Consider the following 26085-nt stretch of genomic DNA (forward strand, 5'->3'; position numbering starts at 1 on the left):
GTCTAAAGGTGGCTTTCAATGCTTTCATTTGCGTCGTCCTTATTCCCTGCCAACCATTGGTCAAACTCATGATATATTCATATTCTGCGTCTGAATTCTCGAAAAGCATATACCCACACACGCACACACTTGTTTAGACGTCCCACAACCTGACCCTTCTACCTACTTCTATATTCTTCGTTTCCTTTCAGTTACCCTTTCACAATCTCTCTACCATCCCTCTTCGATCATCACCGACCACAAATAACCCACGTCCAAAAATGGACGGACGTCTACTATTCGTCGTGGCCGGTGGCGGTGGTGGTGGTGGTCGTCGTCGTTGTCGCGAATACCAAGTATCCGGGGGGTGCACGAGGAATTTTAGAAAATGCATTAGTCTCTCTAGAAGTCCGGTACCATAATATATCAATAAACTATCCCTCAGAGTAAAAATATAAAATGCAATTTTAAATATTGCCCTATAGAATTCTCCCTAGAGAATCATCAAAAGTTTTTCATTCACCTAGTTTATTACATATTGTGTAGAAACGGTTTAAATGGTTTTTAAATTTTTTTTTTTTTATTTAATTTGACATATTATTTTGTACAATTTTTGTCAAAATTAAATGTCGTATAATTTGATTGCATTGGAGCTCTCTACAACGTAGGTTTTTAACTAATTTTATAGGTTGGTAGCTAGTATAAAGTTTTGCATTCGCTGATAAAATATTGTTTCCTCTTAAACACCTATTATGTAAATATAATTTCGCTAGGGTCGCTCATTCTAACTGAACCGATGGCTGCCTGTTTAGAAATTATTCCACAGCTCATAAATTGTCCCTTCTCTCGCGATCGTTCCGTTTCGATGTAATTATTATAGTTTACTACTTAAAACAAAGCTTTAGAGTACAATGGGGAACGTAACCCTGGGAAATTTACTATAATACGTTTCAGTAAAATTATAAAATATTTAAACAAACACTTTTGTCCATTGCGCTATCTATATTGCAAGATCTAGTTTATTAGAAATGTTTTTTTTTTTTTTTTTTTTTTTTTTAAAAGAAAAACACTTTATTTCACGGAATTACTAAAAAATAAAATAAAAATGGCGTACGTCCTAATAAAGATAGAGAAAAAAATGCACGGCAATACAACATAAAACACTACATAAAGGTATTATATTTGATAATAAAAGAAAAAAATTGATTATTTATATAAAAAAAATAATTGTGAGCATATTATATTGTTTTACACGGAGAGCTTTACAACATAATTAAACAACAACAGCGGTGGTCCGGGATGACCGACTGCTGACTGTTATTAATATTATAATAGGTACAATGTATTATAATATTAGACCGTAGTATTTAAATTGGCGTGCATATTACACAATATAAAAGCCGAACAGCAAGCGCGTGTCCTTATGAAAACCATCAGAGTCAACTAGTGTCAGGTCCGAATTAAAAAACAAAACCACTTCCACACCCGTCTGCAGTGGTGGTGGTTGAATAGGAACATAAAAAAAAAAAACATCAAATTTAAAACCCGTAAAACACCAAACGAAAAAAAATAAAACGAGCGTTCACCAGGTAGGTATACGACGATCTCAAGCACATTATTATAATAATAGTCACTATAATAATAGGTATAGCATTGTACCTGTTGCCGTTCAAAGTGGTCAGAGCTGTGGCGGCTGCGGCGGCGGCGGCGGCGGCGGCGATCCTGTTGGCGTTGCCGTCGACATTCTGGACCTGCGTGGGCGACAGTTTGGCGGCCAACGCGTTCAGCGTGTGCAACATCTCGACCGGGTTCCGGGACGCTGGCCAATCGGGTCGCATCGGCGCAACGTCGGGGGTGTACGGAGACTCGGAGTCGCGGCGGCGGCAGACGGATGGACAGACAGACACGATTTTGACGACTGTCGCGAGCTAAACGGACACGAAACTCACGAACCACACGAGTTGGACACTGAGAATCAGCCGACGTCGACGATTGGTAGATTTTTAAAACAGCGACGAAAATTTAGGCTGTAGCACGACAAGAAACGTTTAGACCGCGAACACTTAAGCCTATGACGATGGCTGTGCGGCGGCAGTTGCGAAGAAGACGAAGAAGTAGAACGAGGAGACGACGAAGGTGTTGTGCTCACACACTTTTCAAGGCGTCCTGTTGAGAAAACAAAAAAAAAAACAACTGTTGTAGAGACCGAAAGAAAAACGGGACTTATTATCATCATATTTATTATGATGTTTATTATGATATATTATCACGTGAACCAAAAGCTGACGCAAAATTTTCCCATGTACTGTAAACTAGACATTGGCGTTTAAAGCTATAATATATTATTATTATATACGACGACCGTGTGTGCATGATAATATAATATGTACAAAAACATTTTTGTCAGTATAACTGTCAAACGGATAGCTAATTTCCCGACCGTCGAATAAAAAAAAAAAACCACGACGCTAACATAAAGTTATATTAGGTTTTTTTTATAGAGAGAACCTGCAGTATGATGCGCTGCGCATAATGCATATGTTACAAAATACCAAAGTGCGAGCCACCAAAACTATATTATGATATTACGATATCATGACATTATTAAGTACACGATAACAGTAACAATATACCGTACGACCACAGAGGAGACTGTCTACGTCCTATACGTGCCTGCGTCATCGCGACGACGGAATGATAGGGCCTCGGGACACACGCGGCAGGGACAGGGTTAAAACCATCAGATTTAGAGTCTGATAACTGTAAACGCGGTCAAAGCTAAAAAAAAAAAAAAAAAACAAAAATGATGTCCCAATAGTAAAGTTTTATTGCTTTTGATTTTATTGCATACGCGAGATCCCCCGAGGATTTACCGAGGACCGGCGGATGAGGCACATTCGAGGTATTTATTTTATTTTTTTTTCATTTTTTTCCCCGACCTTCCGGGGGAGGACGCGCGGGGACTTTATTATTTGTTTGTTCGCTTATTTATTTATTTATTTGTGTGCTCCCAATTTTTATCGTCACCGCCGGCGCACCGTAGTGGCGCGTTTTTCCTCCTCGTTTTCACGACAATAAAAATGAAATAATGACGAATAAATACAAGTCCTGCAGGACCTAATAATATTTCTTTCACCGCCACCGTAACCGATGCCGTGCATCCTTATAATATAATATGTCAGCTAGCGCACGAGTGGTGTATGTGGCTGGCACATATAATAATAATATATTACATATATATATACTGCAATTTATACGCATAATATATATATAATATATTGTCGGATCGCGATTTTCACGGCTGGGATATTTGCGTGCGCTCCAGAGAGACGCGTCGTATTTCAATATATGAAAAAAAATCTTAAGGAATGCAAAGTGTATACATAATATATGTAATATATATTGTACGCATATATTTCATACACCGCCGAGGAAAAATACGACTGCTACAAAAAATATATATTTTATTATTTCCATTCCTTTGACGCACTACTGCAGCAACCCACTGCTACTCTTAAACGTCGATAATAACCCTCTCTATCTCTCCGTCAAACCACGGTACAAATTATTATTATTATTATGGTTAGGTTAGGTGGAAGAAAGCTCGTGTGGATGGATAGGTCGTAAAACCTACGATGCACCGATCGCGTGGACTCAATTTCGTAAACGCGCGTTGGTCGCGGCCGAATGTCAGTTTAGTTTTTCGTCGAACGCATCGGTTTGCAGCGCGAGAAACGTTTTGGGGATTCCAAAATTGGAAATTAACAGAAAACGAATAACACATATTATTACAATAATATAGGCACCATTCTGTACGGCGGGGAAAAACACGATTTTGTCAGTATTTGCAGTCCGTCTCCGTACACGAATTCGTCTTGACGCCGCACGCGCATTTCTCGAATAATAATGATCGCAATAATAATAGGTATCATGCAAATATTGTACTAGAACACGTGGCATTCGAATAATTATTTTCAAACAAATCCCACGCGAGATCATGAAAACGCATACCTTTGCGGATGAATCGCTGTCGCGCCGTATCCATCGGCTATAAATATTCGTTTCCAACATATTATTACTGCATAATAATAATAATATACGTTCGGGGAATAAATGGCGGTGGTATGGTCATCATAGTTCCGCTTAAATTGATTCGATTGATTCCGGGCTCGCGGTTTTCTGAAGTTTTCCTTTTCACTTTCGGTATATTAACTTTCGACGGAACAACAACAACAACATACAATACTACGTGACTGAGCGTACATATTACACATCGACGTCGTTATATGGCCGCCGTACGTAATTCGATGAGGTCCCGTGTTCAACAGTAACTTTTGGTGGTGGTGGGGAGGGGGTAGTTTCTTACGGTCTGTTTTCGTAAATTATTAAGCCAATTATCGATACGCCGCGCACGAATATTCCATACGACAGTTACGGCAGTAGGTTAGTTGGTAAGTAGTTCCACCGTCGAAGCAACACTAAGTCTAAACGATATTATATATATATATATATATATATGGGGTGGGATTTTTTTCCCATCGGTCCGTGTTCGGAAAGTCTGCGTTTTCCGATCGACCGGAATTCCTGTTCGCGCGCGGTAAGAACCACATACCACGCGTCGCATACCGTCGTCGTCGCGGTCTCTCCGCTTCGATGTTTTCGCCCCTCTCCGCGCAAATCCCGTCCGACCCAAAAAACCTGCGGAGGGTGCGTGTTTTTTCATCTTCGTCCGGCGAGACGCGGTCGAGTATGCCACACATATACGGCGCGATCAACTTGTCACGCGACTACGGCATTCTTCGGACCGAATTCGACCTCCGGTTTTGCCGTCGACGACTTTTAGGACGTGTATTTGGAGGGTGATTGGAGGGGGTGCGGTCGACCAACGCGTTTTTGTTTGATCGGCCAAACGAACGCACCACCTCCCGCCGAGCAGCTAGTGGAAATTCGTGCAATGGTTCAATGATCGTGTCGTCTGCAGAAGTGGACAACAAACCTCGAACGACCCGAAAACTGTTCTATATGTGTGTATATATATATATATATGATAACGACTACAAAATATTGTATAACACGCGTCGAGGTGAATAACAGTATTTTGATAAAAATATTATAATATTATCATGTTCCCGCAAACTCGTTCACGACACCAAAAATACGCGTAGGCGTGTACGCGCAAAATAAAATATAATAATCGTACGACAATCAATAGCATGATATTAAAGTATTAAACGATTTCGATTCCCGCGCAACACCGACCGATGGAGTAACGTCGTTTATTCCACCAGTGGAGCAAGTGGATCGAATCAAAATTTTGTGATCTCTGCAAGCTGGCACAGAGTTCACATCTTACGTAGCTATATTTTCAAAAAACTTTTCAATTCGCCAACAGAAACATTTCGTTAGGTTTAATTGAATAAAAAATTATGAAATCCCGTCATCGCTGTGTCAGTTTATATGACGTGTAAAAGCAAAAAAAGATTGGCCGCAAGAAGTCCCCGTGAGCCGTGATGTCTTTCACTCGAAAACTTTTGACATTTCAGAGACAACGAGGAACGTGGTTATGTAATGATTGTAATTTTTTAAATTCGAATCACTGGAAAAATCTTTTCGTCCTTTCATAATATGGTTTCAAAGAACAAAAACGTTAAAAGGGCTTTCCAGGTAGTTCGATTGATTTTTAAACACACAGCGTAGTTGAGATATTTACGGACAACAATTTCTTGTTACAGGTACCTATACTGTTAGAATTTGAAATAAAAATTCGCAACGATTTGAAGGATTCGTTATATGCATTCGGTGTATACGTATACGTAATATTTCATATAGGTACGTTCGTAACCGTTGTTATTATTATTCAGAAAAAATCAATATCAAAATATAACTACAAGTACTGTATTACATATTATAGTTATTACGAAGACGAGTGATATTGTTAATTAAAAACAATCCATATATACGCGGAAAAAATGTATTCTGTCAGATTAAAAATATGCATGTTTTGTGTTTTGAACTTTTTTTTTACAAAATAAATAATAATGATGGAGGATGTTCAAAAAAACAAAACAAAACCGATCGATTGATCAAAACAAGCTGTGTTCATTATCCGTACGCACATGTTTTTCGCCCCTTTCCATTCCACCCCGAATGCAGATGAACCTCGGGGAATATAATTTAGTTTGCATCGTTATTATAGCTTACACTTAAATCCCAGTTAATATTAAGGCAAATAATAATACGATGTTGAAATTCAAGACAATGTGATAAATGATGATATAGTGATACAACCTTTGATGATGGTTATACAACTTCAAAAATATTTTTGAACTACCATTAATATCAACTAACGTTTCAAGCTGAGTATTGATCATTATATTTTCAACCGAATTATTAGCCGTACTTTATAATTTTCTGAAAACAGCTAGAAAAAAATGCAATATTGAAAAAATATACATTATTTCCGTTATAATTAATTCACTAAAAAAACTTTCAGGATATAAAATACATGAAAAGTTTGACATTCGTTAACTGAAATGGTGAATCGAGTATTTTTACGACACTCAATAAATAAATAAATATCAAACACTATTATGTATACGACAGTCGAGACGACCGAGTTTGTTCCACATTCCGTACATGAACGCATTTTATTTTATTTATATATATATATTTTATTACGAAATTTCTAGGGTAACCCATGACGTAGGAGTGATATATCACGTTATGGGTATCCGATTTGAGTTTATTATTATATTTACCCCCCCCCCCCCCCCCAAAAAAAAAAAAAAGAAAGAAAGGAATACAAATTTTCTCTCTTAAACTTTCGACCCACAGGGGAATATAAATAATTTACAAATGAATAGATCGAAAGAAACAACAAAGAGCTGGTTATACATTGAATGTAGTGGGCCTTCGGTTGTCGTGCGATGATATTAATATCGTTATAGTGGCCGATACGCCGTAATATATGTATAATATAATATCTATATCGCGCCGTCATCGTAAAAGTATATACATATACCGATCACACAGCGATTCCGGCGCACTGGCAGTCTGCGGGGTAGACAAGTCGACCGACAACAAAATGTACGTCGCATGGTCAGACTGCAGACCGAAAAGCGTCCGCACACAAACGCCACGCGTGTAAGCACCTTTGGGACTTGACACCGGGGCGGAGTGTTTGTCAATACGAGTGAGAGTAAACACAGAAAACGCCGACACGTCCAGCTGTCTATATAGTTTCGGAATAATATGTTTCACGAAGCCCATTCGACAGCACGCGCTGTTGAACGAACGACATTTATTAAACAAATTTTAAAGGCCAACACATCATTACGCGTGTCGAGGACCCGTCATCATAGCCTTATTCGTGTGGTTTTCGTCCTGTTTTTTCCTCATTTTTTCCTTCATTTCCTTATTCACATATACGAAATTCGACTATAGATGTGTGTACGTGTGTGTGAATATTAAATTGCATATCTTATATACTGATGTGCAGATCGAGTGTTTAATAAACCTGAGCATATCGACAAGTAGTGACCGCGCAGCGACAGATTTTGTTCTAATCGTCAATAATTTTATACTATATTATGTATCATTAATGACTGTCGCAATCGCGATATAATAAGCTAACCTTATACCTGACGGCTGACACCTATTGGGCATAATTGTACATTAAAGCAAAAAACGATTTTTGATTTTTTTTTGTACCTAGTAGGATATCAGGTAGGATGTAACACTTGACTGCACCACTCGCGGCCATCATTCCTCCAAACGTGAACTTTTTCCACAACACCAAAGACGGGTAGGTATGTCACGATACACGTACAAATGGCTTGAATTATACGCATAGACTTAGACAAATTTGCGCCGAGGACTAGGAGATGTGACCGTGCCAAACGGATTAAGAGAGATAGGCAAGAGTTCAATCGTAAGAGTGAAAGAAATGGCACTATTCCGAGTACAGCCAATTGGAGCAATCATTTTATTATTTTCTAAATAAGACAGGTGAGATACTGCGATAGTATTATTTTTAATATTAAAAAAAATTAAAATCTAATAAGTATTAACATAGCCTACGTCTATGAATAATATTTTTATAATCGTTCATAATTTCCATGAGTAATCGATAAATTAGTGCTATCATAGATATATTTAAACATTCAAAATTATTTCTGCTCTTTTTCACCGCTCGATCGTCGTAATAACAAGCTCCCCGCTTATCATAAGCACCTAGCGTTCCGTCTATTTCTATGAGTCTACGATTATACGCGTGTGGGTGTATAATAATTTGTGTGTTTCGCGATAGATTTCTGCCCGGTCAACTCTTACGAATAGAACAAAACGGCCAAAACGTACACGCGGGTGGGACGGGTGCGGTAAACCGTGTCTGCGCGGAATTCGGCGGCGGTCGTGGGCGATGCATTTCTCGGAGAGATCTCCTGCACGCCACCACCGATCGTCGACGTATGTCATCGGTGGTCGGACGAGTTGTGCAGACGATTACCAAAAACTATATCGAACCCTTCGCAGAACCAATCAAAAATCGACTAGAATATAGAAACCGACGCACCGTATCGAGAGTCGTTCAATATTGTTGTCACAGCACACACCGTAGTACCTATGTAGTTCATACATATGATATTATTATTATTATTATCATTATAAGACGTGAGCTCACCCCGCGCGGTCGCGTATTTTATTATTATTCATCGAAGTAAAATATAATATACTTACTCCGTCGCGCTCTCCTCGACCGTAGACGCCCACCCGTCACTACTCGCCGACCATAACACTCGGCCGGCGCACACGCTCAACACATATTATGACCCCCCCCCCACCCATTACCACCAAACGACCATCTACCGCCGAATGACCTTTATAAATAGATCTGCGACGCGTTGTTTCCCGTTTTCTAGTCGGTGTATTTTTTTCCGACTTTCTTGTTTTCTTTTTTCCATATATTTTTTTTTTCTTACACGAGTGCGCAACACCGAAAGAACGTATTTATATTCGTTTTCGCTTCGAGTCCCTTTGCTCTCTCGCTGTATCAGTCTCTCTCCCTCTCTCTCTCTCCCTAAGGCGCACTCTCTCGCTCACTCACTCTGTCACTCGTAGCACCATACATTTTCTCCTCCGCACGTCTCACCCGCGGTCATTTAATTTTATTGCCTCCGGCGTCTAATTTAAGAAATCTCGCAGGAAATGATACACGACGGCGACACGCCGCGCAGCCGTGGACACCCAAACATGGGCAACGGGATAGGATTCATTACATATTATAATATTGTTATTAATATTTATTTTTATATGTACCATGTTCGTTTCGCTTTCCGACGGTGTATAGGAACGGAGGCGTCTCGTACAAATTGTACGGTACAATCTTTTAAGACACACACACGTGATGCCCAAAATTCACCAGAGTATCATGCGAAATCATATAGAAATGTTCGATCGTGTTCGATGTGCTCCCTCGAAAAAGTGAATTTTACAGTTTTTTAAATAAAATAGAATGCCTACGCAGGTGACTACTATTTTAAGTATATACACTGCAGTGTAGAGAGTTTAACAGCACAATATTATTTTGAATGATTAAATTTCAAAAAAAAACAACATCAATGATACTACGTCATATCTATAACAACTACCGACACGTTAATTGGAATATTTGGGATTGCGAGCATTAAAATTGGCTCGTTTCCACGATACAAACTATATTTGTGGAGCATAAATTCGTTGAAGCTTTATTTCAACAACATTAATAAATATAGATATAACAATATGTGTTATACTTGTCATTTATTTCGACTACGATGTACTCAAACTGTTTCGTAGGTAGTATATCTAATAATATAATATATTAGATAACCAATGGTTGGTTTAATATCACCATAATACTTCTATATAATAATTACATCGAAATGTTACAGAACTGAGAAAAGATATTTCTTGTAGAGAAAATGCAATCAATTACATCATAGCATTAAGTTGATTTTGGATCTCTACCCATTTTATTAATAATATCGACATATCATACAAACTATAAGTGACTTAGCCAATGGCTCTAAATTACTGAATTGATTACTAGCCAACTTTGTAATCCTTGTAATTCTAGAAAAAAATTATCCTTATAGACCATATATTATGTAGTCATTATTAACATGAAATTATATTACATTTATAATTCTAGAAATTTTCAATTGACATCAGTTGTTTACTTTTTGTACGTTTAAGCGCACAAATACTGCAAAACAAAGCTTATAATGATAAATGTGTATTTTAAACGTATTTTTATATCTACATAGATATTATTATTCATTATTTCCAATGATGTAAAGATTTAATGCATATCAATTTTTTTAAGTATGACCGTCAGTAAGCATATTTATTTGGGTAAAAATATACTATTATATCAATACAGGTATGAGTATACAAGACACATAATATTATGGTATAAGTACGGTATAATAAATTTTGATTTGGTGCTGACTGTATATTATTTAACAATTGATAAACTTTAACGCTTATTCTGATGTTCTGCAAAATGTACAGTGGAATATGTATATAATATGAAATACCGATGGTTAACTGCATCCGCCGGTAGAAGAAGTTGAGAGTCAAAAACTTTTACTCAACTCCATTATTAACAGTGTGGGAATCATCGAACAAGTTATAAATTATTTCAGCTCTGTCAAATTGTCGTAAAGGTAAACAATTTTATGGCTCGAATCAAACGCGAACAGGCGCTTTGAAGCTTTGACTTTAATTTTTTGCACCACTCGGTCTTTGCATTTTTAATGACGACTGCACCGCTGGAGTTATCTGCAGTGACTATAATGAGCCACAATGTTTACACATTCAAAACAACGACAACAACCACCCATATGTAGATGTGTAATCACAATCATTTAAATATTATAACGCATAATACTCAGGTCGTTCAACGACGGATACAGATTGGAAATGAACCGTTTAGCGCCAGCTTGTGATATCGCAAAGATGGCCAAACCACGGATCGTGTCTTAACATTTTTACTAAAATTTAGAGACCGGAATAAATATTTGCAATAAAAAAGGTTGGATTGTGAATATGAATGAAATATGTGACAAAATATGCTGCTATATGCATAAAACATGTTAAATATGCAGTGTAGTAGGTATGAGTTCAAAATTTGAACCAAAATAAAAAAAAAAATTTTATAAATAAATATTATATTTTTGATTTAACCCACCTACATGCAGAGTAATATTAACATAGAATATCTTAAGTAGACTGTTTTGTAAAATTATCTTTGTAATAAAACTTTAAGTACCTAAATCACTTTTTTAATCAATAGACACTCAAAAAATTATATTTGTGTTTATTTTATATATTTTGTTTTAAACTTAGATCAGTGGGTTTATCAAAGTTCCATCACAAACAGGTTTAGTAACTATTTTATTTCTTATTTAATTTTACTTGAATTGTTATAATAATATGTATAGCATTTAAATCATATAACTATGTTAGAAAAAAAAAAAACATAAATTATCAAAAATATTTCTGCGATTATTTAAAAAACCTATCATTATTAATCCTCGTTTTTAAAAAAAAAAAAAAAAGAACCGAGGAGAGATTTAAAAGTTATTTGTTTACTAAAACTGTATAAAATATACAAATGATATGCGTTCATAGCAAAATGTTCCTTAACCCCTCAAATACGCTTCGATATGCAAATAATATAATTTCAACTATGAAATCAGCTTGACTTGGAACGCCCACACTTTGAACCCGAGGGGTGCATCCACTCGGTATGAATAATATGAAAATGCATAGGTACAACAATTCTGGCATCTATACAGTGATAATTAATGACAGGTATTATTCCTTTCACTGCGCTTCACATTAATATATACACTTTTCATCATAATATTGTGCGGATACCGACTATCCTTTTACCGCTGGCCACCCCCGTTACACTGGAGTGTACACGCTGTACAAACCAACACGGCCTGACAGCTATTCAAATAATGTTCTGAAATACGATTGGGTGGACCACCGCTGCCGTAATACGACATTTCGTATTAAAATAAATAAAAATATCACTTAGGTACCCGGGGGGGGGGAAAGCGTTTCGCTGGGCTATATAAAACAACCGTGAGGACGTGGGTAGGTATCTGTGCGGACGGACAGGATACGGAAATGTCATCGGGGTCCGAGGACACTTTTGTTCTTCGTTGGCCCCGTAAATTCCGTTTCGGCTGAGAGGGGTACGTGTAGTCGGTCCGTACAATATTCGCGGATGAGTCGACCCACCTAACCTAACCTAACCATCGACGGCGTATACGACTTACGCGTTGATTATTATTATTATTATTATTATTATTATTTATGCGAACGATCCCAACGACGACGACGTGTGCGCTTTTGTTACTCGCGGTCTGGCCACGTCTCGAGAGTTGCGTACGCGGAACAAAAGAGGGATTTCGCGTTCAAGCCCTTCAGGAATATAATACGTACTCGCGCACGGTGAATTACCCACTAGATTATTCACCATTTTTGCGGTGCAGTGTTCTCCACCCTTCAAAAGAAGGACCCTTGTTTTTTCCGATCGATTTGCCAAGGGGAAAAACTATATAGGTATTAGGTAAATTAAGGTGTTTTTTTGATAAAGTTTTGCCGCCACCCCTCCCCCCCCCCGCTCAACCGCCACATAATCGATGATTACATGTCATAATTATTGTACGCATGAAAACAATATTATTGTTAATTATTATAATATATTTTGCCATCGAATGTGGATAAGACGTATAATAGTAATACCAAGTCACACCGCCGCGTGCCGTATGATATAAACAAAAAGAAAACACTGTATTGTTTTACCGAGTAGAAAAGTGGTGTTAAGTCAACAATACGCATCAGATAAAACGAGGCTGTAATAATATAAATGATGGTAAACCGAGTGTCATACATCTGAGAGTTTGCGTGTGTGTTTCAGAGAGAGGCGAACAACTACAAATTTGTATAACAGGTAATGTAATAATAATAATGAACACATTATTATTATTATACTCAAATAAAGACTACAAGTGTGATGATAATAAAAAAATACATTGAATGGTGTCGTTTGTTCGGCTGTTTCATTTTTTATTACGCCATAGCTCCTGTAGGTTGTTTATTGCACTCCACTGTTGAGATTATAGGGCGATAATCCAGATCCGACCCACCCCGACATTTCTGATGTAAAATTCACAATAAAACTTTTATTTGTTTTCCAATTAAAAAAAAAAATATATATATATATATATATTTATATCTATACATAAATTAATACATTATTTTACACGAATTTCGTCGGGTTAATAATTTATTTAAATAAAAATATCAACGCACACAATCGAAACGATTATTAAATAGGTACTCAGCTCCGTTATTTATGAAACGTTCATATTAATATTTATTTACTCGTTGAATTTTATTATTTGTGATTAATAAGACCCGGGGTTTTATGGTTTCATAATGACTACCTACTATAATAATACATGTCATCATCTACATGAATATTCAGGGCTTATATTAATATTATTATTATGTACAACTCGTTAAAAATTATATTAAGAACTGAAAAAAAATATCTCATGCGTACCGACAATATTATGAATGTCATAGATCTTGGAGGTATTACTTTAATATATATATATATAAATCATTCAATGTTTATTGATTTATAGTATAAAAAATACAATCGCTATTGAATTTCTCTAATAGAGAAGTTAAACCAATAATTTCACGAATGAATTGGTACTTTTTCGTTTTTATAAGGGAATATTATCATGTGACTTACTATAGAAATTAGATTCAGCCATGGAAAAATGAAAAAATTTAATCCAACGACAATGCTATTTCTGAACACAAATCTTTTGCAGAAATTTACATCCATACCATTTTTTTTTTCAAGGATCCACTACAACAATGATGCCAATAAATTGAATTTCAGGTGTTCGATAAAATTGATTTGATATTAATTTATTAAATTTATCAGATACCTATCTATTCAAATCGAATTAATTATAAGAATAGACAACACAATAAAAGTATTACAAAAAAAAAAACTTTAGTACTATATGTATATATGTTATATACTACTATACTAGTGACGTAAATAATAATAAGCATCGTAATACCGAATTTAAAGAAAAATGTTGTATAATAAAGCTTTTATTATTTAAGACTTCACATATATTAATATACATATCTCGTGTTGTTATCAAACATAAATATTTAAACAGTTATTTAGTCTGTTTGAAAAATACATTTGTCTAAGTGGATATGTGTGTCCAGGCCACATAATATAGATGTATTATTCATTCGAAACACAAAGAAAATAAACTTTTCGATGGTTGAATCGTTAATAATAGGGCAAGTATTAAATATTAATAATTTCGTGACAGCTGGTTACAATTTGAAAAGTGACCGGTCGCAAAGAAAAATATAAGAAAAGAAAATGTTTTCTTTTCTTTTAAAAAAAAAAGTACGTTACGAACAAACACTAAACATAATCAAAGGGCTTACTATAGGTAATTATTTTTATTTTTAGCAAAAGTATAAAACTAAAACCAAAATTAAAGCATTACTTTAATAAACTAATAACATAATTATAGTAGTACCTATGGAATATTTAAAATGTCAATAAGTGTACGAAAGAAACAAAGCGTTACAAAACGTTCGCATAAATAAACACTAATACGAAAACAATAAAAACGGAGTACCTATAAACTATAAAGCGTATTTTTTTCCTGTGCATTATATTTCTCGCGCGTTCATATAATAATAATAATAATAATAATAATATAGCAATGAGCGTAATTCGAGTGGTACTCAGAAAACAATAATTCAAAGTACGACAACGGTGCATGTATAATGCAATATAGATACCTACACCGATTGATTATAATATATTTTTTTTAAACCTAAACTCCGCCTATATATATTATTATGTTTTTTTTATTGATTGCTTTTGTTGGTGACCAACTACTAACTGTTCCGACGCAATTCCGATATTGCAAGCAACTATCTGGTAATACTTATCCATGTCCGAAACGCAGGAAGTATAGAAATCAAATTAAACATTTTTACGAGAGTCGAGTAGTGAAACACAAGACGATAATTATTACTGTAAAATACAATAAAATAATAACTCCAATCTTCGTATAAGACATTGCACACATCAAACCATTATAATATAATATTATGGAGATATTGTAACTATGACGACGAAACAGTGGACGTTGATGTGATACTGTTGTTGTTGTTGTATATTATACCTTTTAGGGACGACCTTTGGTGCAGCGATAAACACCGAGAATATGTTATTATCATCATCATTTTACCGTTATTATTATTATGTGGGCATAGAGCGGTGAGGGGAACCGACTTGCCGTCGCGCGCGTGATAATCCTCTCGGCTGTGCCCCGTCCGTGCTAATTTCTTTGCGATTTTCATTTGTCCATTTCCGGGTGCACGTGCGAGCTCACAGCTCTCGAACACTTCCCCTCCAACAACCATCTTTCCCCCACCACACACACACACACACACGGATTCTACGAGCACGTCATCGTTTTCAACACTCAAATGAATTTATTATACTCGTATAACATTATAGCTCCGTCTGCACAGGAAATAGAATATAACAATATCGACAGTACCGAGCGAATCTATAAACGGTAAAGTATTTTTTATTTTTTCTGAAAAACCGGACAGGATATACACATTGATAGTTGAAGTTCTCTACTTCCTGCAGCATCGCAAAATATAGTATAATAATGTATGAACATATTTTAATATACTTTTATTGGTTTCGATGATACTGTAAATACTACATAGATAACGGTCTTTAAAATATTAACACACCTCTAATATAATAATTACGTATTATAATATAATCAATCAAAAAAAATCAATGAGATTCAAGTTCCGCAATAATTATTATTTTATCGATGTGAGTTTTCAATTTCGCAATAATTAGATACCTATTGTATTTAGTTGCTCATGCATAAGCCCAATAATTGTGAGCATCATCTATTTCATTCAAATGGTCATAATTTTATTATTATACTTAACAATTTTAATCATTATACACCTCAAAGATAATATTTTAATGGTTAAAAAATCAATATGGCAAATTGAGACAAACGCGATAACTCATAAAATATAAATGATTAAAAAAATATTGTAATTACAAGTAGACAGAATTTTTTTTTTATAATCGTTATCTAAAACCCATAAGAATTTACGTGGTTTTAATCACGCGGTCGTAATGAACAGAAATTTTTAATTAAAAACAACTAAACCGTTATTTTAATATTCAAGTAGGTAACTTATCTTATACAATTATTGTCATGTACAAAATTTAATATGACGTATAAAATATTAAAATTACATATGCTCATAAACACCAAACGTAATTCACGTTTAAAATATAATATATAATATATTTTTTATACAAAACTTTTAAAATTCTTGATTGTAAAAAAGTTTCTGAACCTTTGAGAATATTTTTTTCTTTTGAAATTCGAGAATTATTAACTTATACGTACAACGTCAGCGTGTTATCAATTTATGGAAAATCAGTACGTCTTTGTGGTGTAAATTTTACAATACTTTGTACAATTAAAACTTTTTGTGTTTTGTTTCATTATGTTAATCAAAATCACCATACATCTTACACAGTGAACCGCATATTATAGGATTATCAACGGCTCTATAGGACGGTAATTAGGAAATACGACAAATAGATACATAATATTAATATCTATGATAATTATTTTGATACCAATAGTGCGTGTGTGTTGTTTAGCGAACGTTACGCGCATCCCATCATGCGAAAACTTCGGACACAAACAAACGACATAACGGTACGCGCGTACGTCGATACAGGGGCGGCACGGGCCGACCATGGATGTTGAACGATATAATAATTTGCTTTCTATGATGTCGATAATAATTGTACGACTTTATCGGTTTTGAAAGCAAACACATGTGCATATTTTAACGAAAAGAAAAAAAAATTAGCTGCTATTTACGATGCGGACAGAAGCACGCAGTATATAGTAGCGCAGTCGATAACCACACGGTTTGCTGCTTATCTCGTGTAAAATATTTTACAACTAGCATCGAGAAACGACTAATAAACCGTGTTCGCACTATCACTCCGCGCCGTTATCAGCACACGCGCTGTGTGTGTGTGTGTGTGTGTGTGTGTGTGTGTGTGTGTGTGTGTGTGTGTGTGTGTGTGCGTGTGTTGGCACGCGCGCGTGCGAGCGACATGTCAAAACTGGCTTATCGTACACGCCCAAATATTATCCCTCGATGGTTAATATCGAAATTGAATGTACACGTACGCCGAATATTACAATATCATATACACCGCTGCAAGTCAAACGAATCAACGGATTTACGACGTGGGGGGGGGGGGGGGGTTAGATCGGCGAAAGAGGTGAGCATTAACTTTGTTCGAAGAACTTTTGTTTCGCGCATGTTGATTGACGTGCCAAATGAGAGTGCCTGGTAGACTATAGATAGTGATTATATACACCGGTATCATGGTATACACAGTGGTAGCGGTATTATGGTGGTGTCGGCAGCCGAAGCCGAGATAGCGGCGGTATAGCCGCACGCATCGGCAAAAGAGGGATTAGGAGTCAATGTAATTTGACGACGACAACGACGGCAACGACGACGACGGCGAGCACCCCGCCCAGTTATCCGCACTAATGATTGATGACGAGCAAACATCACCGAGTACGTGTATATATATATATATATATATATACATATAGGTACCCTCGCCCGCAACCCACCCACCACCACCTCACTACCAAGGCCGCCGCCCCTCCACGTCAGCGTTCGACAAAAACGTATACGCAGACAACACGTCGATGATGGGCCACACCGAGCAAATTTTCGTAAAAGTCGAGTCGTCGAACCCGCCCCCCCCCCAACTCATCCGTTTCACCACCACCCGCCCTTCACCAAGCGTGATCATAAAGAACGATATGGAAAAAGGCTGAAAAAAAGTCCACGTACCAACTCATCCACCACCCCCCTCTCACTCATTTTCTTTTGCGCCCGGCGACATCCGTTTAATATTCCGTTTACCTGTATAATAGGGGCGTTGTTATCGCGTAGGTGAATTATGCACGTGGAGGTTCAAAGCCCGCGGCCGGACTATATTATAGTCAAGATGATGGATAAGATATTATTAGCATTATTATTATCATTCTGCGTTAGGTCACAACGGGCAGTGCGAAGTACCAGAAGTGTACTCATCGATCGATTCAACGAATACCCTTACCACGGTGTGGGTGGTTGGGATTAAATTAATAATCACAATAATAAAATATGATAATAGTAGGTACCTTATAAGTATCATCATTTCAATAATTCCAATACCACTGTCTGGCGAGATGTTTAAAAATTTTTACGGTTTAGGAACCCCTGCACCTTTTCCACCGCGGTTTGGCGCATAAACGAAAACGCATCGTCCAAATGATTTGCCGGACAACAGGGAAAAGTCCTTGGGACGTGGTCTGTATAACGCGTACGCTCGTGCAGATAAAATAATTTCCCGATTTGATCGAATGGCTAATATTGCAGAGAACTGAAGTTCGATTGCTTTTCTCGGCGAAAAACAGTACAAACGCGAATTAGTAAAACATTTCGTGGTCGTAGAATAAAAAAAAAAACAAAAAAAATCAAAGCGCACATGAACATAATATAATAATGTGTAACCGCTATTATAATATTATTACGACGCGGCCGCCGCGCAATAATGTCACGTCGCCGATTTATTATTATTCACGAAATCGAAATTTCGTTCGCGTATATTATTACAAATATATATTATACGTACCTAAATGAAATATATTATATTTATATAAAAAGTATACACGTGTATCGAGTGATCGAGTTGTGTGTTTCAATAATAACGAATTTTATATTACTATTTGACGCGTTCGAAATATACTGTTATTGTAAAATAATATTATAAAATTGCAGTTCAGTTGTACATGATATTATTATGTATATATATTATACGCGTATAATGTACATGTAGCTATACAGCTTTCGCAAACAGTAATAAAGCGGACGGCCGTTTTTATCCTCCGCCGAAATCGCTTTATTGCTGCTATTATTTTTTGCTCGCGTAAACTTTAAATGCTTACGGTCCCAAAGAATAACATTGGAATATATTATTATATATAGGTATATATATATATATTTATAAGGTTAAGAAATGAACGCGTAAATAACGGCCTTCGAATGATAAAGTAAACGATATTATTATACTATACACCCACGCCGCATCTCCATAATAATAATAATAATAATATGTCAACCGTCCCGGTCTATTCATATCATTTAGATATAGACATTTCGAATTTTCGAATAACCCCAAACCACCGTGAAAAACGGTAAGCAGGTATCACGATAACAACAACGAAAATATTAATAATAATAATAATAATAATGATTTTGAGACGACCGAAAAAATATTGTAAATCACCAGAATTTTTCGTTCCGTACGCCCGCCCGAATAGGCCGTCATCGTGGATTGACTCGGGTAAGGTGTTATATTAAAATATTATCGGCCGGTAAACACGATGGGTACGCGTTATGCCGTATACACAATAGTGCAGTTGTGTGTATTTGACGTTCAAGTGTCGTCGTCGTTACACGGAATATTGTAATATACTGTCAGCGATTCGACGGTTTATTTGATTTGGCTCTCTTTATCTTGGGCGTGCCGGCGGCCCGTTGAGCCTAGTGATTAATACTGAGCAAACAAAAATGAACGGTACGCGGTTCGAGGGGAAAATATTATAGTCGAGCGAGAAGGAAAAAAAGACGAAATTTCCTATGGGACAACGTAATATAATACACCTAATCACAGAAACGGCACTTTGTTCGTCGCGCACAACGACAATAGCAATCGATTGTGTGTACGATTGTTGTGTGTGTGTGTAAATACATTCGTGTGGAATCATGATACAATGCTCTCGTTGATTTTAAGATTTTGGAATTTTCATGTGTGATATATTTATAAAACGATAAAATGCACGTTATTGTACATAACCTCACTACTGGTATACCGGAAGACGACGTTGTGAATAACATTTTTGGTAGAATATGGTCATTCGATATCATTTGAAAAAGAAAAAAAGTTAGAAAAACGTTGGGAATTAAAAGTTTATGTGGTGGTTGATTCTTGGATGTACATGTTTAAATGACGTAGGTATACACGGCATCTTTAAAATATAAATTATTGTACCTAATATGTAATCGAGGTCAAACATTTTCACTTACGATGAACCATTAAAATAGGTTCTACTCTCAAGTACAGTCAAACAAGATTTTAGTATAATACAAGTTTGGAACTTTACCACGGAACAATTAACCGAAGAGGGGTTTGAAAACCTCCTTGAAAATATAAGTGAAATTACATTTTTTATACCGACCCGACAAAAACCGTTTTAAGCAGGCTATTTTTAAGTTTAAAATTAGTACTTTTAAAATAAAACGAATGCAAAGAATGCCATAGAAAAATATAAGTACCTGTGTAAAAATTCAGAACATTTTTATGCTGCCGTCGAAATTAAACGTTTTAATTCCAAAATCCTTCATTTTGAAGACAATATTTTAAAATTGAAAAATGTTTATCTAATACAATAACTTTCTTTTAGTAAATTGTTTATTTATTAAAAAGTTAAATAAAAGATATTGTAAAATGAAAGTATAATATGGTGTACCTAACAGTAATATAATGTTATGTTTAAAAAATAAATACTGTTACGGGGACACATTATATACGCTTCGTTTGAAGAGGCAATCATTTCTTTTTTGACATTTTCAATAAAGTAATAATAAAAAGAGAAGATGATTATTGGAACAAATAGCAATTCAATTGTTTCTGGCAAATATTAAATTCGCTTGTGGAACAAACAGTGGTGGAAGCCTCAACAAGTGTTTAGAAACCGTACGACGACAATGACGAAGGCACATAACACTAGGGATTTGTAGGGTTTTGCTGGCATAACAAAGTCGACAAAAAACAAAAAAATAAACTGTCCAGAGAAAGAATACAATATTAAACTGAACACAAATTGGTATTTTTTTTATTTTTTCTGTTGAAGCAAAATTAATCAGTATTTGAAAGTTAAGGATGGGTAAACGCAATGGTTTCCGGAGAGGTGGGTAGGACTAGTGATGAATACTAAATGAAGACTGTACCATCGACGAGGGATCGTGTTTTTATTAATTTAAACGGATATTTATTCTTTCGATTCGCAATAGCCGAAACTTAAAATACCATAACAATGAACAGTTTTTATTTATTTTTACAATGTGATTTTAATTAAAATGTAATGATCCAGAAGATAAAAAAAAATTGAATATTTAAACCAATTGTTAAAATGTTGAGTTTAGCACTTAGAAGTCCTCAAGGCACATTTAACATGTTTCCAGACCTTTGACCTCTTTCACCCTCTACTTGCGTTCACTATTACTACAGCTAACCCCATAATTTACCTTTTTTTTCATATTACAGAGAACACTATTGCATGCACCCTCAACCTTGTTATCTCTGGTGTATGAATTTCTTAGCTTTACACTGAGATAAACTGTAGGGGTGAAAAAGATTCAGAAAAGGTAGGGAAATATACAAATTCCTGTTGTACCCCATGGGATTACATCGCTAAAAAATAATATTCTCGAACACCACCGGATAATAAAATGGGTTTAATTTTCCACTTGAGATTCTCGGAAAATCGTACTAATAATGTAATGTAATGTTGTATAACTGCAGGTAAATTTTATTTTTATATAGGTAATATTATTTTCCGGCGTTTTCTCGAATTTTGAATACATATTTTATTTTTGGACAAAACGCTACAAAATAGGCATTATTAGTCTACAAATTGAGCTTCGGGGTGCTTGTACCAAACATAAGAATTAACCTAGATTGAAAAATGTATGTAATATTTAAATGAGTAATCCGTTTTAAAATTATTTTGCAGCCTGTTGTCTTCGTGATTTTCAACAATATTATTTTTGAGCGGGCCACGCACCCCGTAGCCCATAGGATATCATAATATTTTAATGTACATAAAAAGTAAATGTGATGCACAAACCAATGGATAAAATAAAAATCCCAACTCGTCAGCGACACAATTAGATGACAGTAAATAAAATAAATAAAAAAAAAAAACAGTGACGGAAGGACGGACAGACACAGAGACACCACAAGTAAAAAAAAATAATAATTAATTAAGAAACCGATTTAAGAGTATAAATATAATATACAAGGGTTACACAACATAAGAAAAAAAACTTTGTAATAAGAAAAAAAAAGAAAAACCAAAAAAATTTATCCTAACTCATTTTTTTTTTTTTTTGCAACGTGTATCCCGCGAGTATTAAAAAAAATATTAAAACAATAATATATGTTTTGTATCGGAATTATTATTTATTTTTTTTTTTTTTTAACGCGATACGCACACGACGAACACGACGAAATTATTTTTAAACGAAATCGTGCACTGACGGGGGCGGCGAAAACGACGGCAAACTGACGGCGCGACCCGGCGTTCGACTGGCCCGGCCCCCCACGAGTACGCGCGATCGGCGACTTGTTGTAGACGCGCTACCCTCGTGTGTTCGGGTGCCGTCGTGCGGCTCGGGCACGGTCGCCGTCGCAGCGTTATCAGTCCCGACGTCGGCGGCGGCTTGGCGGTTTATTTTATTACATTATTCGGTTTTATTATTTATTATTTCATTTTTATTTATTCGTTTAGGTCACCGAACCGACCGCCGGCACTCGCGCCTCTGCCACCGCCAACGGTCCACAGATAATAAAAACGATAATAACAACAATAATATTATAATATTATTATTGTGTATACGTGCAGCAGTGAATATGATGGTAATATTAAAATATAATAACCGATAACGCCACTGTTTTAAGCAAACTCAAAAAAAAAAAACGTCTGCAGGGACTGCCGGAACGGACACACGGCCGCTGCCACCGGTAAAGATACGCGCACAGCGTCGATAATAAGAGAGAAAGAGATACCCTTTTGGGTATTATTTCGTTTTTTTTATCAAAAGAAGCGCTCGGTGGAGACAAAAATCACACCGGCTTCGTACAGAAAGCAAACCCGTACGATAAATCCGACGATATAGTATGATATTATAATATTATTATAATCTCCGACAACGGAACGGGAGCCGATAAATGAAAGCGATGATGGGTTGAGATGGGCCGTTTTCGCAATTATTGATTATTATTCCATAATAACTACACTAAATCAATCTTACTACCAGGTAGATTATGAGTATTATAATATTATACAACGATTTTCTTCAATTTTCCAAATCACGATTCGTTGACCGTTATAATTTTCATAAATATTTAATGAAATTACAGTGAAACCGTTGACGAGACACACAAAATTTTTTTCATAAATATTTTGACGGTGATATATATTGTCTTCAAATAATAAGTGTATTTCAATGTTTCATTTCCGGACGGTGCATAACGTGACGATATTATGTTACATACAAGATTATGTTTTGATTTAACGATAAATCTTGCCTACTCACACGTCGTATGCAACGATACTAAACAGTAATCAATTTTCGAGATATAAAGCGATTTAAGCGATTTTATAGTGCACCTAACGCGATCCGTATGTATTTGAGATTTTGAAAACATTATAATATTATAATCGGTCAGTATTATATTTGATATTTTGATGACAATATGCACTATGATGCAATTAATGCGATCTGTGTATTTGGGAGCTCGCATACGATTCAACATGACTCGAACACGTAATACACCCAAAAGTATAATATTAATGAAATAAAAAAAAACTACCAAACATATATTTTTTTTCTATTCCGCCGCCGTCGGCTCACAAATTTTACACGTCCCATCGACATTAGCTCGGTAACTGGTCGATTCAAATGGAGCCTCGCCAATATTATGATATGCGTGCACGTGACTCGAGATAAATCGAATTCAAAGTTTGGAAATAAAAACTTTATTATTACGCGTCGTGTTCAATCAGCAATACCAACATTGATCGTTACCTACGTCTTATGATTATATTACGATAACGCATATTGAGCCACAAATCGGTTCGCAGCCTATACCCGAGATCAAATAGCGTTTGCCTTTTGGGAATAGTATTTTTTCATAACTGTCTGTGCTACTCAAATAATTACATCTTTTGTCCTCGATAATGGTAATAATAATAATTATAATTATAATACATTTTGTACATTGTGCAATGCGCATATTATTATCTATATTGAGTTCACCACCGCCCCTCTAGAAATAAGTCTAGGGACGCTACTGAGATGGGGGAGCTAAATAAAAATAAATTATACGTAATAAAAATATGTAATTTATATGTTATATAATATTAACTTAACGAAAAAAGGATTTTGTTTGCGTACGTACGTTTTTGTTATTCATAGAATATCATCAAACAAATATCAAGTTATTTATGTAGAGCAATACTTTTTTAAATCTGTAAAGTAATAAGTACCTACAACAGAACACTGATCTTTGAAATATAAATTGTAAAAGAAGAATAAACAGAATAATGTATGTTTCTTAAAATATGTGCCTACAGCTTATAACTCAGCATTTTTTTATTATTCATAAAGCGTGTTATTGATTTAATGATTTAAATTTAATTCATTTGAATACAGTTTTGGGTATACTTGAACAAACAATTACAATTTGAACAATACTCTATTTTTCTATTTTAATTTTTTTATAAGTTACGTTATTCACGAAAATAGTAAGTTTTAACATGCCATAAAACGAGAACATGATATATTATTTAAGTTCATATTTTAAAGGCTCATTTTATAAAAATAAAATAAATAATAATAATATAATACATGTACAAATATCAAAGAAGTAGACTAATGGCAGGTCTTGCTGGCATATGAATAAATAACTTATATTTGCAATGACGAATATGTTTATTTTTACTCATTTTATAAATAATTGTGTATTATTAAGTGTTATATCACTAGCTTATAAATCGTATAATTTATTAGTTAATATTTATCATGAACAATCAAACTAAAGAATATTACTATTACGACTAGTTCTACAATTGTATTTAAATTTAAAATCAAGCTAAAATAAATTATTCGTAACTTAATATGAGAATGTAAATAAAAATAATAGTTTTTAGATATATTTAATTTTTAGATATAAGTATTACAGTAACAGTTTTATTCTATAATTTGATATTATTTAATAATTAACGTTGAATTAAGATGTTTTAAAAGTGAATCTTTTACTATATTTTTCAAGGATAATACATTCTATTCCATTAAGCATATAAAAATTAAACAAAAAATTCATCATTAATAATTATGTTAATCCTTATTGTGTCAAATATATGAGTAGTTTATAATTTATGTATGATTTATAATAATATGTACGTATACCATAACAAATGATATAATTTCTATTGGGGACGTATTAAATATTATTATATTTAATATTAAATTAAATTATACGGTCCGTAGTCCGTACAGACCACCACAGATGTGGATCAACAATTTCAATTGAAGGGGTCCATTTCGAGGGTCTATTATACAATATACATGCAATGTTACATATAAACTTCACGTGAAAGAATACACAAAAATAGTTTCAAAATATTATAAAATTACTATGGAATTTTTAGGGAGAGGGTTCCATAGCCTACAGGCTCTTCTCTTACTCTATTGTACTCAGGCCTTCATCAAAATGTTCATAATAACAACATATTTTATTAATGTATGCAAAAAAAAAAAGATATTTTTATATTTTGTATTCAGTTATTTTTTTAAGTTAACAGATTCCGTTCAAAATATGATAATAATAAAATAATAATAATAAAATAATAATTGTATTGAATACAAATTATATTATTATTAATGAGTGATATAAAATAATAATTAATATTCATAATCATCCTACAGTAAAATAAAAGATATTAAAAAAAAATCAATGTGCCATTAATTAAAAACTGAGCAATACGATTATTACAATATACG

The 26085-nt window shown here is 34.9% G+C and overlaps 1 protein-coding gene across 16 annotated transcripts in view; it reads right to left on the reverse strand.

Annotated features, from left to right (window-relative positions):
• LOC107168435 (CUGBP Elav-like family member 1) overlaps nucleotides 1–22618 on the reverse strand; it is a 194864-nt gene extending 172246 nt beyond the window's left edge. For 9 of the 16 annotated variants that reach the window (XM_089225105.1, XM_089225101.1, XM_089225100.1 and 6 more), the window contains exons 1-2: nucleotides 22146–22385; nucleotides 1639–2145 (exon numbers count right to left, since the gene is read on the reverse strand). In XM_089225105.1, the coding sequence (XP_089081231.1) occupies nucleotides 1639–1817 (179 nt within the window). In that variant the 5' untranslated portion in view covers nucleotides 1818–2145; nucleotides 22146–22385. The other 7 variants (XM_089225097.1, XM_089225106.1, XM_089225094.1 and 4 more) reach the window with 4 other exon arrangements.
• Between the last annotated feature and the right edge of the window lie 3467 nt (nucleotides 22619–26085).

The sequence above is a fragment of the Diuraphis noxia genome, unplaced genomic scaffold, assembly GCF_037042655.1.
Source record: "Diuraphis noxia isolate RWA-SAM2 unplaced genomic scaffold, SU_Dnox_SAM2 contig0004, whole genome shotgun sequence".
Lineage (NCBI taxonomy): Eukaryota > Metazoa > Arthropoda > Insecta > Hemiptera > Aphididae > Diuraphis > Diuraphis noxia.